A 14,940-nucleotide genomic window follows, 5' to 3' on the forward strand; every position below is an offset into this window, starting at 1 on the left:
AGGTGCCCATACTGCAGGAATTCAGGAGCCATGCTGTCAAGCTCAGAGAGGGAAGGTTGGGATGTAGGATTCTGCCTTCCATTCTGCTCAGAAGATCCGGTCTGCACGGCAACCTCCTGTGAGGTTTTTCCGATAAGTTGAGTAGATCCGTGTACCAGAATTGGCGGGGCCATTGTGGCGCTATCAGAATCATTCTGGTTCTGGAGTTGTAAAGTTTGTTGATTACTGCCGGTATGAGGGGAATCGGTGGAAAGGCGTAGAGAAATATCCCTGACCAGTTGATCAACAGGGCATTCCCTTGAGATCCCGGACGGCAGAACCTGGATGCGAAGTCTGGGCATTTCTTGTTTACTTCGTCTGCAAAGAGATCCAACTGGGGTCGACCCCATTGACCGAAGATGTCCTCGACGACTTCGTCGTGTAGGACCCAGTCGTGCGCGTCTTCTAGATGTCTGCTCAGGAAATCTGCCTCTACGTTTTGCTGACCTGGCAGGTGTACCGCTGTGATAGACATTCCCCTGGCCAGGAGCCAATGCCATATCGTTTGGGACTCTCGAGATAGAGGTAGTGATCTTGTTCCCCCCTGTTTGTTCAGATAATACATTGTGGTTGTATTGTCCGTCTGAATTAGGAGAGATTTCCCCTGAACCAATGGAGAGAAAGATTTGAGAGCCAGATGGACCGCTCTGAGCTCCAGTAGATTTATGTGATAGTTCTTTTCCTTGTCGGACCACAGACCCTGAGCTTGGAAGGAACCCAGATGAGCACCCCAACCCTGAAGAGACGCATCCGTTACCAGAGTGTCGGCTGGAATTGTCTGGTGAAACGGAGAACCTATCGACAGGTGAGGTCTGTGCATCCACCATTGTAGTGATTGAAAAGCCGCTGCTGGTAGTCGTACTCTGTCCTCCCAGCGACCAGTCTTTTGGCTCCAGTTGTTCTCTAATGCCTCCTGAAGGGGCCTCATGTGTAGCCTGGCGTTCGGGACAATGAAGATGCATGAAGCCATGGAGCCCAGAAGCAATGTCACTTGACGAGCAGTAGGTGCATCGGCTTTTAATAGTTGTTGACACTTCCTGTGGATCGATAAAAGTCGTTCCTCCGAAGGATACACTCTTTGGAGCTCTGTGTTTAGTATAGCTCCCAGGTAGTGGAGGTTTTGTGTTGGAATCAAGGTTGACTTGTTGTGGTTGATTTGAAGACCTAGAGACTCGAAAGTTCTTAGTACAATGTCTCGATGTTTTCTCGCCTGATCCGGAGAGGAAGCCTTCAATAACCAGTCGTCCAGGTAGGGGTAGACGAATATTTTTTGTCTTCGAAGATGTGCCGCTACCACTGCTACACATTTTGAAAAGACTCGGGTGCAGACTTCAGGCCGAATGGTAGGACTCTGAATTGGTAGTGCTGTGACGCTATTTGGAAACGTAAGAATTTCCGATGTTTGGATGCTATTGGGATGTGAAAATATGCATCCTGTAGGTCGATGGAGCACATCCAGTCTCCCTGATGCAGTTGCGGAACAATCTGGTGAAGGGCTAGCATCCTGAACTTCTGTTTTCTTATGTACTTGTTCAGGAGCCTTAAGTCCAGAATTGGCCTGAAGATGCCCTGTTGACCCTTTTTCGCCACCAGAAAGTAACGGGAGTACACCCCTTTTCCTCTTTGTGCCGGTGGAACCTTTTCTACAGCTTTCTTTTGTAGGAGTGCAAGAACTTCCTTGCGTAGCAGGCTGAGATGAGAAGGAAAACATCTTGCTGGTGGCAAGTGTGGAGGAGGTTTTTTGAAAAGGAGAGAATAGCCATGTTCGACAATATTGAGCACCCATTTGTCTTTTGTGATGGAGTGCCACTCGTGAAGATGATGCGTAATACTTCCCCCCACCGGAGTGGTGCACAGTGCTGAGGGAAGCGATGCTTCATTGCTTTGTTGGTGTCTTTGCTGTAGACTGTTGAGGTCTACTTGCCCCTCGGTCTCTTGTGGGTCTACGCGTCTGAAACAGGGGACGTCCCTGTCGTTGCTGTGGCCTCTGAGACCAGTGAGGGGTTTGAACCCTCTGCTGGAATGGGCGTCTGTCGTACGGCCTGTACCTCCGCCTGAAGTCTTTCTTACGTTCCAGGCCCACTGCCCTCATAGTGTCCACCTCTGTTTTCATTCGGGTCATCTCTTCATCCGCGTGGGTACCGAACAACGAATTCCCGCTGAATGGGAGGTTTAAAATACGTTGTTGTGCTTCCTGTTTCAGACCAGTGAGCCATAGCCAGGAAGTCCTCCTAGCGCAGATTCCGTGCGCATACCCATGCGCAGCCAAATCCGCCCCGTCCGCCGCCGCGCTGATGACCTGGTTAGATACTAGGCCCCCTTCCTGCAAGATTTCCTGGAAGTCCTGTCTATCTTCCCTGGGCAACTTCTCTGTAAATCTGTGGAGTGAGTCCCACAGAGAGCGGTCATATCTGCCCAGAAGTGCTGAGGCGCTGGAGACCTTCATAGCAGATGCCGCCGTACCGCAAATCTTTCTCCCCAGGGAGTCTAGGTGTCTGCTCTCCTTATCCGGGGGGACTGTGGAAGATGATGCCACAGAGTGTGTTTTTCTGGCTGCGGCTAAGATAACAGAGTCCGGTGGCGGATCCTTCCGCAGGAATAAAGGATCTTGCTCCGGAGCTTTGTACTTCTTTTGAATCCTAGCCGGGGCAGACTTGAGAGTGGCTGGAGTCAGAAAGGTGTCCATAGTAGGTTGCAGCAAACCCGGTACTAGTGGCAGCAGTTTTCTCGAGACTGATCTGTGTTGTAGAGTCTCAAAGATAACTGAGGATGAGGTGGCCGGCTCTGGTACTTCAATATTTAGTTTCTGCGCTCCCCTTAAAAGAACCTCATTAAAAGTGGTGATATCATCCACCGGTGAGATCCTAGCAGGTGGAGAATCTGTCAGTGTGGGGGAGTAGCGCACAACAGACGATCCTGAAGAAGACCAAGAGGGTGATCTTCTGTGTGGTGTTCGCGACCTGGTTCTCCTTCGGGAACGAGACCTGCTACGAGAAGCTGTAGCAGAGTGTGCAGGTCTTGTGGTCGGCTGACGAGGAGCAGAACGAGCCCGTCCTGCTCTAGCTGTAGGCGATGGCGTTCTAGGTAATGAGGCAGTAGGAGAATACATCCTAGAGTATTGGGAATCCGGGGATGCTGCCGGTCTATTCAGGCTCTCTAACCAACTAGGTGATAGGGTGATGGGAGAAACATGCCCCGATGAGCCCGCTCTGGAATGGGATGATGCACTCCGTATAGAGACCACCGGTGAGGGAGCTTTATCCGCTGGCTCTACTGCCTGTGACACAGCTGAAGGTTGTGTCGACGTCGATTGGTTCCTCGACGTCGAAAGGTGCGATGGGTGGGCTGTTCTCGACGTCGAAGGTCTTGATATCGAAAGCCTTGACGTTGAATGTCTCGACGCCGAGCGTCGATCGCGGGATCTGGACCTACTCGCCGTCGTGTGTCTCGACGTTGAGTGGCGAGTGGTCGACGGCGGATGTTCATGCCGTCGTGGTGATTTTGACGTCTTGTCCTTCGACGCCAAGGGGCGAGACGTTCTCAACGGCGAACGGGAGCACCGGAGATGGCTCGACGCCGAACGGCGGCCTGCCGTCGACGGAGATGTACCCCTGTGCTGTCCATGCTTCGACGCTTTGTCCCTCGACGTCGGTCTGGTCACCGTCGACGGCGATCTATGCCGGTGAGACGGTGGCAACGATGACGTCGATGGAGAACAAACAGGCACAATCCTACCTGTCGACGTCGATCTGGCCATTCCTTCTGTTGGAGGCCTGGGAAGTGAAGAGGATGTTGACTTTTTCCTCTCCTGAAGCCCATGCAGCCTGATTTTCTCTCTGTCTTTGAGAGTCCTCCTTGACATCTTCTTACAATACTTGCAGGTGTCAGGACAGTGACTCTGTGGCAGGCAGACAATACACAGAGAGTGTGGGTCTGACTGGGCTTTCTTCTTCCCACAAGAAGGACATTTTACAAAAAGAGATGGCATTTTCTGTCAGAAAAGACTGCCAAACTCAGACAAAAGATGTTATCTGTCGAGTAAACAGGAAAAACACTATTTTTAGGGATTTTTCTGAAGAAAAACTCAGAAAAACTGAGAGCTCAATGCTCCAGGATCCTCTCAGAAGAAGCCGGAAAAAAGAACTGACCTAACTGTGAACCAACTGTCACCTTCCCTTCACCCCTGAGGCATGGTGGGATACTGGAGGTGCTCAGGGTCTTAAAGGCACGGTGCCAAAGTTGTTATGGTTCTCCTGTGTTAACCTGCATGCAGCCTATTGGCTAAGAATGCTTCATTGTTTTTCAATGTGTTTTTTTCTATTTTTCTCTGCTATTTACTGCTGTTTACTTCCCTAAGTCCAGTTTTTGGGGCTTAGGTAGATATTTATGATCTATTGTGATTTTATAATATGAAAAAAAAAAAAAAAAAAAAAAACTTGCATAGAAATAAAGCATTTTAGCCTATTTATGATTATAGCCTGCATTGCTGTTTTACACATGATAATATGTATGTATTTTATATATATATGCTCCGGGGTCCCCGCACAAGGGCGGGAATATTCAATGTTTATGACTATTGAAGAGAATGGGACTTTCTGATGACCTTCTCGACTAAGGAAGGCACCTACTGGGGTGAGACATTCTGAAAAAATTCAATGTGCAGATCTGATTCCAAAAGGAGGCACCTTAAATTGATAATGTTGTCCTGGCACCAGGAATCAGAGTTATTTTCTGTCTTTTTGATTAATGGTATGTGGAACAATGCATCGGGAAGATTCAAGTAGGTCATAAAATCTCCTCCATCAAGAACCCAAAGTACCCAGAGCCAATACACGAGCTGCACCTTACAATTGGTCCTCATTGTATACTAGGTATATAGCAATTCTTTTGGTAAAATATCAAGAGTGAAAAATTGGTATCAAGGAAACCTATGTATTTCCGAAATAAATGGGCACAAGATATGGAGTTTAGAAGCAGTGCGTATTTGCACATCTCTGAATTTGGGGGTACCCATACTAGCATGTGAATTACAGGGCATTTCTCAAAATGACTTCTTTCTTACAAAATGTGTTACATTTGGAAGGCACAAATATAGAGAAAGACAATTGGCAATAACACATGTTCTTCTATTCTGTGTTTCTCCAAGTCTTCCGATAAAAATGGTACCTTACTTGTGTTGGTAGGCCTATTGACTGCAACAGGAAACACCCCAAAACACTACGTGGACACATCACATTCTTCTAATGAAAACGGACGCATTTTTTCCAAAGTGTCTAGCTGTGGATTTTGGGCTCTAGCTCAGCTGGCACATAGGGAAACCTAGCAAACCTATATATATTTTTAAAACTAGACACCTAGGGGAATCCAGAATAGGGTGACTTTTGTGGCTCCCACCAGGTTCTGTCACTCGGAATCCTTAGCGAATCTCAAAATGTGTCTAAAAACATTTTCCTCACATTTAAACAATGCAAAGTTCTGGAATCTGAGGGAAGCCACAAACTTCCTTCCACACAGCATTCCCCCAAGTCTCCTGATAAAAATGTTACCTCAGTTGTGTGGGTAGGTCTAGTGTACCTGACAGGAAACGCCCCAACACGCATGTGTTTTTTGCAAAGTGCCTAACTGTGGATTTTGCCTACCTGATGTGACAGCTATCATTTTGCACTACTGCTGTGTATCAGGAGCAGCCTCACAACATAATAAATAAACAAATAAAACAAACCAAGGCACTTATGAAGCCTTGGACAGTGGATCCAAACCACTCAAGGGCGTCTTGACCGAGGAAAGGGTTGTTCCACAGAGGGCTCGAAAAGCTGATGTGCATCCGGGACTAGTGTCTGCCTGGAAGCCAGTCTCCCAGAAGTGAAAGGACATCATCTGAAGTCTCCACTTTCTGTTGGAGGAGTTGAGGATCTGTCTGCAATGCCTATAAGCCTGCCTGCCAAAAAAAGGGATGGAGGTGTCAGGCCCTGCAGGAGGAGAGATAGTCCAGAAGGAAAAGCCCAGCATAGTACCAAAGTGTTCCCAGCATGAGGAGCACACAAAGCTGACTTGCCCAGAGTGCAAAGCTAGCAGTAACTCGAGTTGTGAAGGAGCCCTCCCTTGCTTACCATCGATGCTCTAAGCCAATTACTTAAAATTGGCAGATGATCCAAAATGGATCTATGTTTGGCTGGTGAACTGCAGTATGTCATAACCACAGGTAGAAAATGGTATTCCTTGTACATCTTGCATGTCTGAGTTGCAGGTTACTTTGGTCACTGCGCAATTTTATAAAAAGAATGTAGATCACTTGTGACTGACATAACACTAAGTCCCAAAACGAATCGTAATTGCCTGGGCTTTGATTCGACAATTTCACATGTGTTTTTATAATTTAATCTCCCCAAATTTTGTAGTACATGCAGTGTACTATATGAATACCTCCTGTCCATATGTAGAAGCTAATAATATAGTGTACAAGTTACAACTGTTAAATATTTGGGCGTACTAATATGTTCAAAGGTATTTACAAAGCACCTTTCTTTTCATTTTCCTCACTCCTTTTCCTTGTTTTCCACACCCCTTTCTGTTTCCGTGACACAAAACTGTGTTCAATTTTGCTCAAGTTGTTATTTGATCAGTGGCATGACTGAGGGGTGATTCACATATCGAGGAAAAAAGCAAGCTAGTGAGATTGACAGCAACAAGTGCTGGCAACATATGGAATAATTCATTCTGTCCTCACACACTTTAAAAACCCTGCTTGACTAACTGTGAAACTTATTGAATATCTCTTAAAATAGGATTAAAAGAGAAGCCAAAATCTGTAACTCACTTGACTTTGAAGTATTACTGCTGCCTTTTTCTTCATTGTCATACTTGTCTATGGGACATGGATCTTGTTCTTCTTTGGTTCGGAATGAATAAGAAGAGTCAGATTGGCCTCCTGTTAAACAAAATAAAATAATGTTAATAGATGTACTACTATTCTGATGTAATGACCTACACATACCGATACACACAATGAACAAATGTGAAATAAAACTCCTGTTAACGTCTTTCTCTAAAATACATCAAAAGGTGTGTACATTAAAAAGGTAAGAACCAAGTTAAGGTCCCATGGCAAGCATACTGACCAACACAAGTGAAAACGCGTCATCCTTTCAATAAACACATCACAACAGATGATTTGAATATAGAGGGCAGAATATGCAAAGCCTTAAAGGGCTGACAAGTAACCTTTAACAGTGCCCACAGCAAAAAACAGGCTGAGCGAGGAACAAAACAAACAGAAATACATTAAACAAATTACTCTAAAGAGCTCTTTAGGTCAGTGGTCTGCACACCAGGTCACACATTTACCCAACAGCCAGAATGGATGGACCTGATGAAAGGGCAGTAAGCTGCCAGAATCACATATACCACTTCAGCAGATCAAATCCAGTCAGCTGGTTCCACTCATTCTATATGTAAGGTTAGGGTGTGGAGGTTCAGATGTCGATCCCTGCCCACTTGCTTGGATAGCTTATCAACTCAAACAGGTTGCAGAGCAGAGGAAAGATGCTTAGATTCAGAAGTTTGGTGTATCAAACTGTCTGAGACCAATGGGGGTCTATCAGGATGGACTGCACCTGGTCCCTCCTGACCTTCTTCGAGACTCAAGGAATCAGTGAACAGGCATATATGCACAGAGGAAACCAGAGTCCCGTTAAAGGTGGAGCACATCCTCCAGAGATTCCTGTCGAGAGGGGCGGGGAGTTGAATGTAGACTGATAGAAAACGCATTACAATCCGCATTCTCAGTGGTAGTAAACAGATCCACCTAAGGCATGCACTACTCGAAAAAGAGGTCATAAATCACCTCCGAGAGCAGATGCGCTTCATAATTGGAAAGATAAAGCCTGCAGATATTACAGGGAGTGCAGAATTATTAGGCAAATGAGTATTTTGACCACATCATCCTCTTTATGCATGTTGTCTTACTCCAAGCTGTATAGGCTCGAAAGCCTACTACCAATTAAGCATATTAGGTGATGTGCATCTCTGTAATGAGAAGGGGTGTGGTCTAATGACATCAACACCCTATATCAGGTGTGCATAATTATTAGGCAACTTCCTTTCCTTTGGCAAAATGGGTCAAAAGAAGGACTTGACAGGCTCAGAAAAGTCAAAAATAGTGAGATATCTTGCAGAGGGATGCAGCACTCTTAAAATTGCAAAGCTTCTGAAGCGTGATCATCGAACAATCAAGCGTTTCATTCAAAATAGTCAACAGGGTCGCAAGAAGCGTGTGGAAAAACCAAGGCGCAAAATAACTGCCCATGAACTGAGAAAAGCCAAGCGTGCAGCTGCCACGATGCCACTTGCCACCAGTTTGGCCATATTTCAGAGCTGCAACATCACTGGAGTGCCCAAAAGCACAAGATGTGCAATACTCAGAGACATGGCCAAGGTAAGAAAGGCTGAAAGACGACCACCACTGAACAAGACACACAAGCTGAAACGTCAAGACTGGGCCAAGAAATATCTCAAGACTGATTTTTCTAAGGTTTTATGGACTGATGAAATGAGAGTGAGTCTTGATGGGCCAGATGGATGGGCCCGTGGCTGGATTGGTAAAGGGCAGAGAGCTCCAGTCCGACTCAGACGCCAGCAAGGTGGAGGTGGAGTACTGGTTTGGGCTGGTATCATCAAAGATGAGCTTGTGGGGCCTTTTCGGGTTGAGGATGGAGTCAAGCTCAACTCCCAGTCCTACTGCCAGTTCCTGGAAGACACCTTCTTCAAGCAGTGGTACAGGAAGAAGTCTGCATCCTTCAAGAAAAACATGATTTTCATGCAGGACAATGCTCCATCACACGCGTCCAAGTACTCCACAGCGTGGCTGGCAAGAAAGGGTATAAAAGAAGGAAATCTAATGACATGGCCTCCTTGTTCACCTGATCTGAACCCCATTGAGAACCTGTGGTCCATCATCAAATGTGAGATTTACAAGGAGGGAAAACAGTACACCTCTCTGAACAGTGTCTGGGAGGCTGTGGTTGCTGCTGCACGCAATGTTGATGGTGAACAGATCAAAACACTGACAGAATCCATGGATGGCAGGCTTTTGAGTGTCCTTGCAAAGAAAGGTGGCTATATTGGTCACTGATTTGTTTTTGTTTTGTTTTTGAATGTCAGAAATGTATATTTGTGAATGTTGAGATGTTATATTGGTTTCACTGGTAATAATTAATAATTGAAATGGGTATATATTTTTTTTTGTTAAGTTGCCTAATAATTATGCACAGTAATAGTCACCTGCACACACAGATATCCCCCTAACATAGCTAAAACTAAAAACAAACTAAAAACTACTTCCAAAAATATTCAGCTTTGATATTAATGAGTTTTTTGGGTTCATTGAGAACATGGTTGTTGTTCAATAATAAAATTAATCCTCAAAAATACAACTTGCCTAATAATTCTGCACTCCCTGTATTTGCTCTGATGCTGAGAGAACCAGTCATTTGATTGGCATACAAGGCTATCACATGAAGGACTAGCCACTGACATGGCCCAAACCTCCAAACAGAGTGCAAGATCCACCCACCCTGGCACGCTTCTTCACTAAGACATACTGGTCGTCTTGTCTATCAGAACCAGAAGCAACCTGCTCCTAATGGAAAGTAGGAAGGCCCAGAGAGCCAGCTGGATGGCACGCAGCTCCAAATACGGTGATGTAGTATTTCTGCTCCACCTGAGACCAAAGGCTCATGATGATCACTTCACTTGAAGTGCCCCCCAGCACACAGATGATGTCTCATTTAAAATCATAAGCTCTGGATGGGGCAAAGAAAACGGTCTGCCACAAGACAGTTTGGCATCTGTCATTCACAACTGCAGGGTCCGGGCTGCTTTATCAGAAACGCAGATGTTGCTCAAGAGACACCTCTAGTGCTGAGCCCACTGCAGGCAAAATATTACATTGCAGAGCCGACATGTGTCACATGGCATCTTGCACCAGTAGCATGAACCAGGCCAGAAGACTACAATGCCTCAGAAACATCCAGGTCAGAACCAAGCCATGAGCCTGAAAAACTGTGAACTTTCCCAACTCGGGCTGGTAAGGCCTTCATGGCCACGGTTTTCAGACAGCCCATACAAATAGAACCATCTGTAGTGGCTGAAGATGGTCTTTGATTCACTGAAGGAGAAAACCAGGGTAGACAGCAATAAAGCTGTCATCAGGAGCTATGCTACGCGTGATTTAGGTGAGCCAGTCATCGATGTACAAGAACAGTTGTATTCTGACCTGTGAAAATGGGACACAACCACCAACATCAGCTTACCGAACACCAGGCAGGTTGCGGTAAGGTCAAAGGTCAGAATGGTGAATTTGTAGTTTTCTGACTGCACAACAAACCGGAGGAAATGCCTGTGGGACTCAAAACAGGCACCTGGAAATAAGCATCCTGCAAATCCAAGAACACCAACTAATCTCCTTCTTAGGCATGCAGACATATTGGGAGTAGCTCCTTTTGTCCTTATCCTCCTCAGTAATGCTACTGCCTGTTTACCAAGCAGGGTCTGAACCTCGTCGGTCAGTATGGCTGATGTCTGACCACAAACTGAAGGAATGCAGGGAGGTGTAGACAAATACAGGATGTCTGAGGAACCCCTTATTAGGTAAAAAAAAAAGGAAAATATAGTGATGAACACAGCAAACCACTCAGTCAACCCTTACCCATACTGTACAACAGAGGTACACACTGATATATACAATAATGCACACAAGTAGACACTGATGGATAAACTGACACACCAAAGAAAGACTTTGTGTGAACTAGCACTCATTATGACACACTTATACATACACTGATACACCCAGCCACATATTAATCCGTACACTAACAAAGCCAGGCACACACTTATGCATACACGGACACATATGCATAGCTGGACACATATGCTGACTCATCCAGGCTCACACCTATGAGTAAACTAACATACCTAGAGATACACTGGTGCATCTGATAAGATACCCAAGCATACACTGATACATATCATCACACCCAAGTATGCACTGATGCACATAGTGAAACACTGAGCCAGACACTGATGCCTATGATAACAGAGGGAGGCCAAGTCTTCTTTAAACATGAAAACTAACAGACAGAGTGCCTAGAACATAGTGATACGATTGTTTGCATTAGGTTTAAATGCTTATAATATATAATTGAACAGTGTATAATGAACATGTAAATAAGTTGCTTTTTTTATTTACTATTTCAGCAATCTATTTCTGCATCAAAAGAGACATATAAAATGCTGAAAAAACTCAAACACAAAAGAAACTGAGGAAAGTATACTTTCTAATTGCAAGAGAAACGAAAAGAACAACATGTGGACAATGTGCCTGAAGAGAAAATAGCTGTTGGTAACAAAACCAAAACATTTTTAAAAGTTGTATGTGGGAAACTCAAAACTTGCAAAATCAAGAACATAAAAAAGAGACTTTCAAATCAGCCAAAGAAGGAAAAAAAAACAAGATTATAAGCAAGAAATCAATGAAGACAGTGGATAGCTTAACCAGAAGAAAGCAACAGGTCAAAGAAATTATAGTTGGAATGTTTCAAGCCAGGATAATTCAGAATCTTATTAAAACTATGAAGCAGTACAAAAGGAGAAGAGAAGTAGTGAAACAAAAAGAATGTGCTGAAGCTGTAGTTGATAAGACATTTGTCATAAAGTGGAAGCTTTTTTTTATCCCCACACAGAACTGGGTATGAAGAGATGCAGCCATAGGAAAAAGACTTGTTAATAAAGGGAATTTTTGGAAAATCTTTAATGGAGAGTGGAAGCATACCTCACATACAGAACCTTTCTTTAGTAGTAATACATACTTTATTCGCCTTCATAAAAAAAAAAAAAAAAGCACTTGCACAAGTAAAATACATATACGTTTCCATTAATATATAAATAAGATTAGATATAAAACCACGATAAATCCCACATCGTACTAATATTCTTCCCACAATACTCATAAAAATAAATATAATCAGATAAATTGCATAACATAAAATTACACATTTTATCAGTAAATGAAAAACAAATGGAATCAAATACTAAAGTGGGATTTAAACAATTCAACTGTATGTGTAACCCCCCCTTCACTAAATACATCTGCTATAGCAGCATCCTCAAGTTTAAATTAAATAGACCGACACAACCTACATCTAACTCTCAAAGCATTCACCAGGTATCTAGACAAGGCAAAAACCAGCCCGTCTCTACAGTCACTTTTCAGGATTCACATAGTAACCCTCAACTGTCTTGATGCAAAAGCTCGACAGATTGGTAACAGGCAAGACCTACTAATCTCTATGTAATAAGGACAGAAAAATTTAAAATGCTCTTCAGTTTCTTGAGTGTCTTGGCAGAGTGGACACAACCCATTCCAACCGCTCTGAAAGCAATTTAGCGCTAGGATGCTATATCTAAATTTGAGATAAAAGGATTTGGCTTGGTGTTCTTGGATTTGCCAACAGTTTTCACCCCCAAACACACCATATCCAACATTCTCTATAGTGCGATGTTGAGAATCAAAAGAACTGTAGCACCGTCCAAAATTGGAAAATCAGTAGAGCTGAGGCAGTAACGAGATTTGTACAAGAGGGATACTTCAGGAAATTGCTTGACAAGACAGTAGCCACTGTTGAGCAAAAAAGTAGGGAGTCTCTACTGTTTCTTACGAAAGGACAAAGGAAGAGTGATTCAACCAGCAGGTTTTTAACCACATTCAGTACAAATGAGAAAAAACAGAGAGCACCTCTCAGGAAACAGTGGTACTTAGCCCGGGCAGATCCTGTTTTAGAGACAAAGATGTCAAGCTTCCATTTACTTACATTCCGCAGAGCATATTCCATGCGAGATGCCTTGGTGCAAAGTAGCCCTGAGGTGAGGGACAGCAACTATTGACTACAGCAAAGGAAGGGCTTTCGCAAATGTCACAAGTGCAAAGCTTGCAGCTTTGGTTTGAATGTGTGAGAGTATGGACACCTTTCTTAAACATATCAAACAAGATAATAGGATCATTCAATTGCAGGGCCACATATGCCATTTATGTGCTCCAGTGGGAATGTGGTTTACGTTATTTTGGGAGTACAATCCTGCAGGTCCACAAAAGGGTTCTGCAACATTTGAAGGCTGTTAAAAATAAAGAACGGTTGTATCTGGTGGCCAGACATGTTTATGAAATATTTGACAATAGATGAAAACCCGCCACAAGCCTGAGGAGATGATAGGGAGTGTTTATTGAGGAAAGCTGAGAGTAGATGTATGATCAATTTGGATTCTAAGTCTCCCATGGGATTGAATGCAGAAGAAGAGCTGTTTACATTTTTGGGAGCCCGGACTAAGTAATGTGTTTAAAAGCATCTTTTCTTGTCTGCAGCATCTCTTTTTTCTTTTGACTTTTTTCCTTGAGTTGAGCTCAAGTGCAGGACAATCAATATTAATTTTGTCTTGGGGGGGATAAATGCAAAATACCAAAAGCCAGGGAGTACATTGGAATGTGTGCCTGTTTGGATAACATGAATGTTCTGCAGCAATTTGTGATTAACTTGTAGAGGTTACATTTATTTGGATGTTTGATTTTGCTTTTTTCTGTGCGTATTGAGCGGACACCAGGGATTGCCTGTTCAGTTGCCAATGAGAATTAATTTTTAAGGTATAGATGAACGAGTTACTTACCTTCGGTAACGACTTTTCTGGTGGATACATTAGCTACCTGTGGATTCCTCACCTGATGAATACTCCCATGGCGCCAGCATTTGACGGAAATCTTCTTACTAGTCTCTGCACGTCGACGAGGACGTCACTTTAGCCCACGCGACGCCGTCTGACGTCATACAGGCAATAAGAAGTCCTCGCCGACGTGCCGATGACAGTACCAACATTTTTTACGTGCATGAGAATAATAATAATAACCCAATGCAATGAAAGAGCAAAGCAACATCTCTTAATATTGTAAATCACACAACATTGCAATAAAATAGCTATAGATTTAATATAACTTTTTTTTTTTTTTTTTTTTTTAAACAAATAAATATATTTATACATACGAACCATGTATATACCCAATATATATATAGATTTATATATAAATATACACATATATACAAATATCATACATGCAAAATGTATTGCAACTTTGAATACCAAAAGGAGCACACTCAAGGATTGCTTGGAGAGACCAAAAAGGCAACGGGGAGGCGGGTGGGACCGTGAGGAATCCACAGGTAGCTAATGTATCCACCAGAAAAGTCGTTACCGAAGGTAAGTAACTCGTTCTTCTGATGGATACAACTACCTGTGGATTCCTCACCTGATGAATAGAGTCCCAAAGCAGTACCACGCCCGGCGGTGGGTGCCTAAATGGTCAAACCAAGAAATCCTGCAGCACTGACCGTGCAAAATGACCGTCCCTTCTGACCTCAGAGTCCAAACAGTAATGTTTCACAAAAGTGTGAAGGGACGACCAAGTTGCGGCCTTGCAGATGTCAACCACAGGAACACCCCTGGCCAAGGCCGAAGAGGCCGACTTAGCTCTGGTGGAGTGAGCTCTAATGCCCTCAGGCGGATCCTTCTTTGCCAAAGAGTAACAGATTTTAATGCAAAGAACAACCCACCTGGAGAGTGTTCTCTTGTGGACTGCCTTTCCTCTCCTCTTGCCCACGTATCCGACAAACAGCTGATCCTCCAGCCTGATATCCTTCATTCTGTCGATATAGAAGCTCAACGCCCTTTTTGGGTCCAGGCGATGTAGTCTTTCTTCCTCCTTTGAAGGATGAGGCGGAGGATAAAACGTGGACAAAGTGATTGTCTGAGCCAAATGGAAGGGTGAAACAACCTTCGGAAGGAAAGCAGCCTTGGTCCTCA

General features: G+C 44.0%; 1 protein-coding gene and 1 long non-coding RNA gene across 10 annotated transcripts in view; one reads left to right on the plus strand and one right to left on the minus strand.

Annotated features, from left to right (window-relative positions):
• The window catches only part of LOC138296083 (zinc finger protein 773-like), a 464,416-nt gene that overhangs the window by 229,938 nt on the left and 219,538 nt on the right, over positions 1–14,940 (minus strand). For all 9 annotated transcript variants that reach the window (XM_069234910.1, XM_069234908.1, XM_069234906.1 and 6 more), the window contains one exon: positions 6,857–6,967. In XM_069234910.1, coding sequence (XP_069091011.1) covers positions 6,857–6,967 — 111 coding nt within the window. The remainder of the gene's footprint in view (positions 1–6,856; positions 6,968–14,940) is intronic.
• LOC138296084 (uncharacterized) overlaps positions 1–14,940 on the plus strand; it is a 331,416-nt gene that overhangs the window by 151,493 nt on the left and 164,983 nt on the right. The gene's annotated exons all lie outside the window — the stretch shown is intronic.

This window comes from Pleurodeles waltl, chromosome 5, assembly GCF_031143425.1.
Source record: "Pleurodeles waltl isolate 20211129_DDA chromosome 5, aPleWal1.hap1.20221129, whole genome shotgun sequence".
Lineage (NCBI taxonomy): Eukaryota > Metazoa > Chordata > Amphibia > Caudata > Salamandridae > Pleurodeles > Pleurodeles waltl.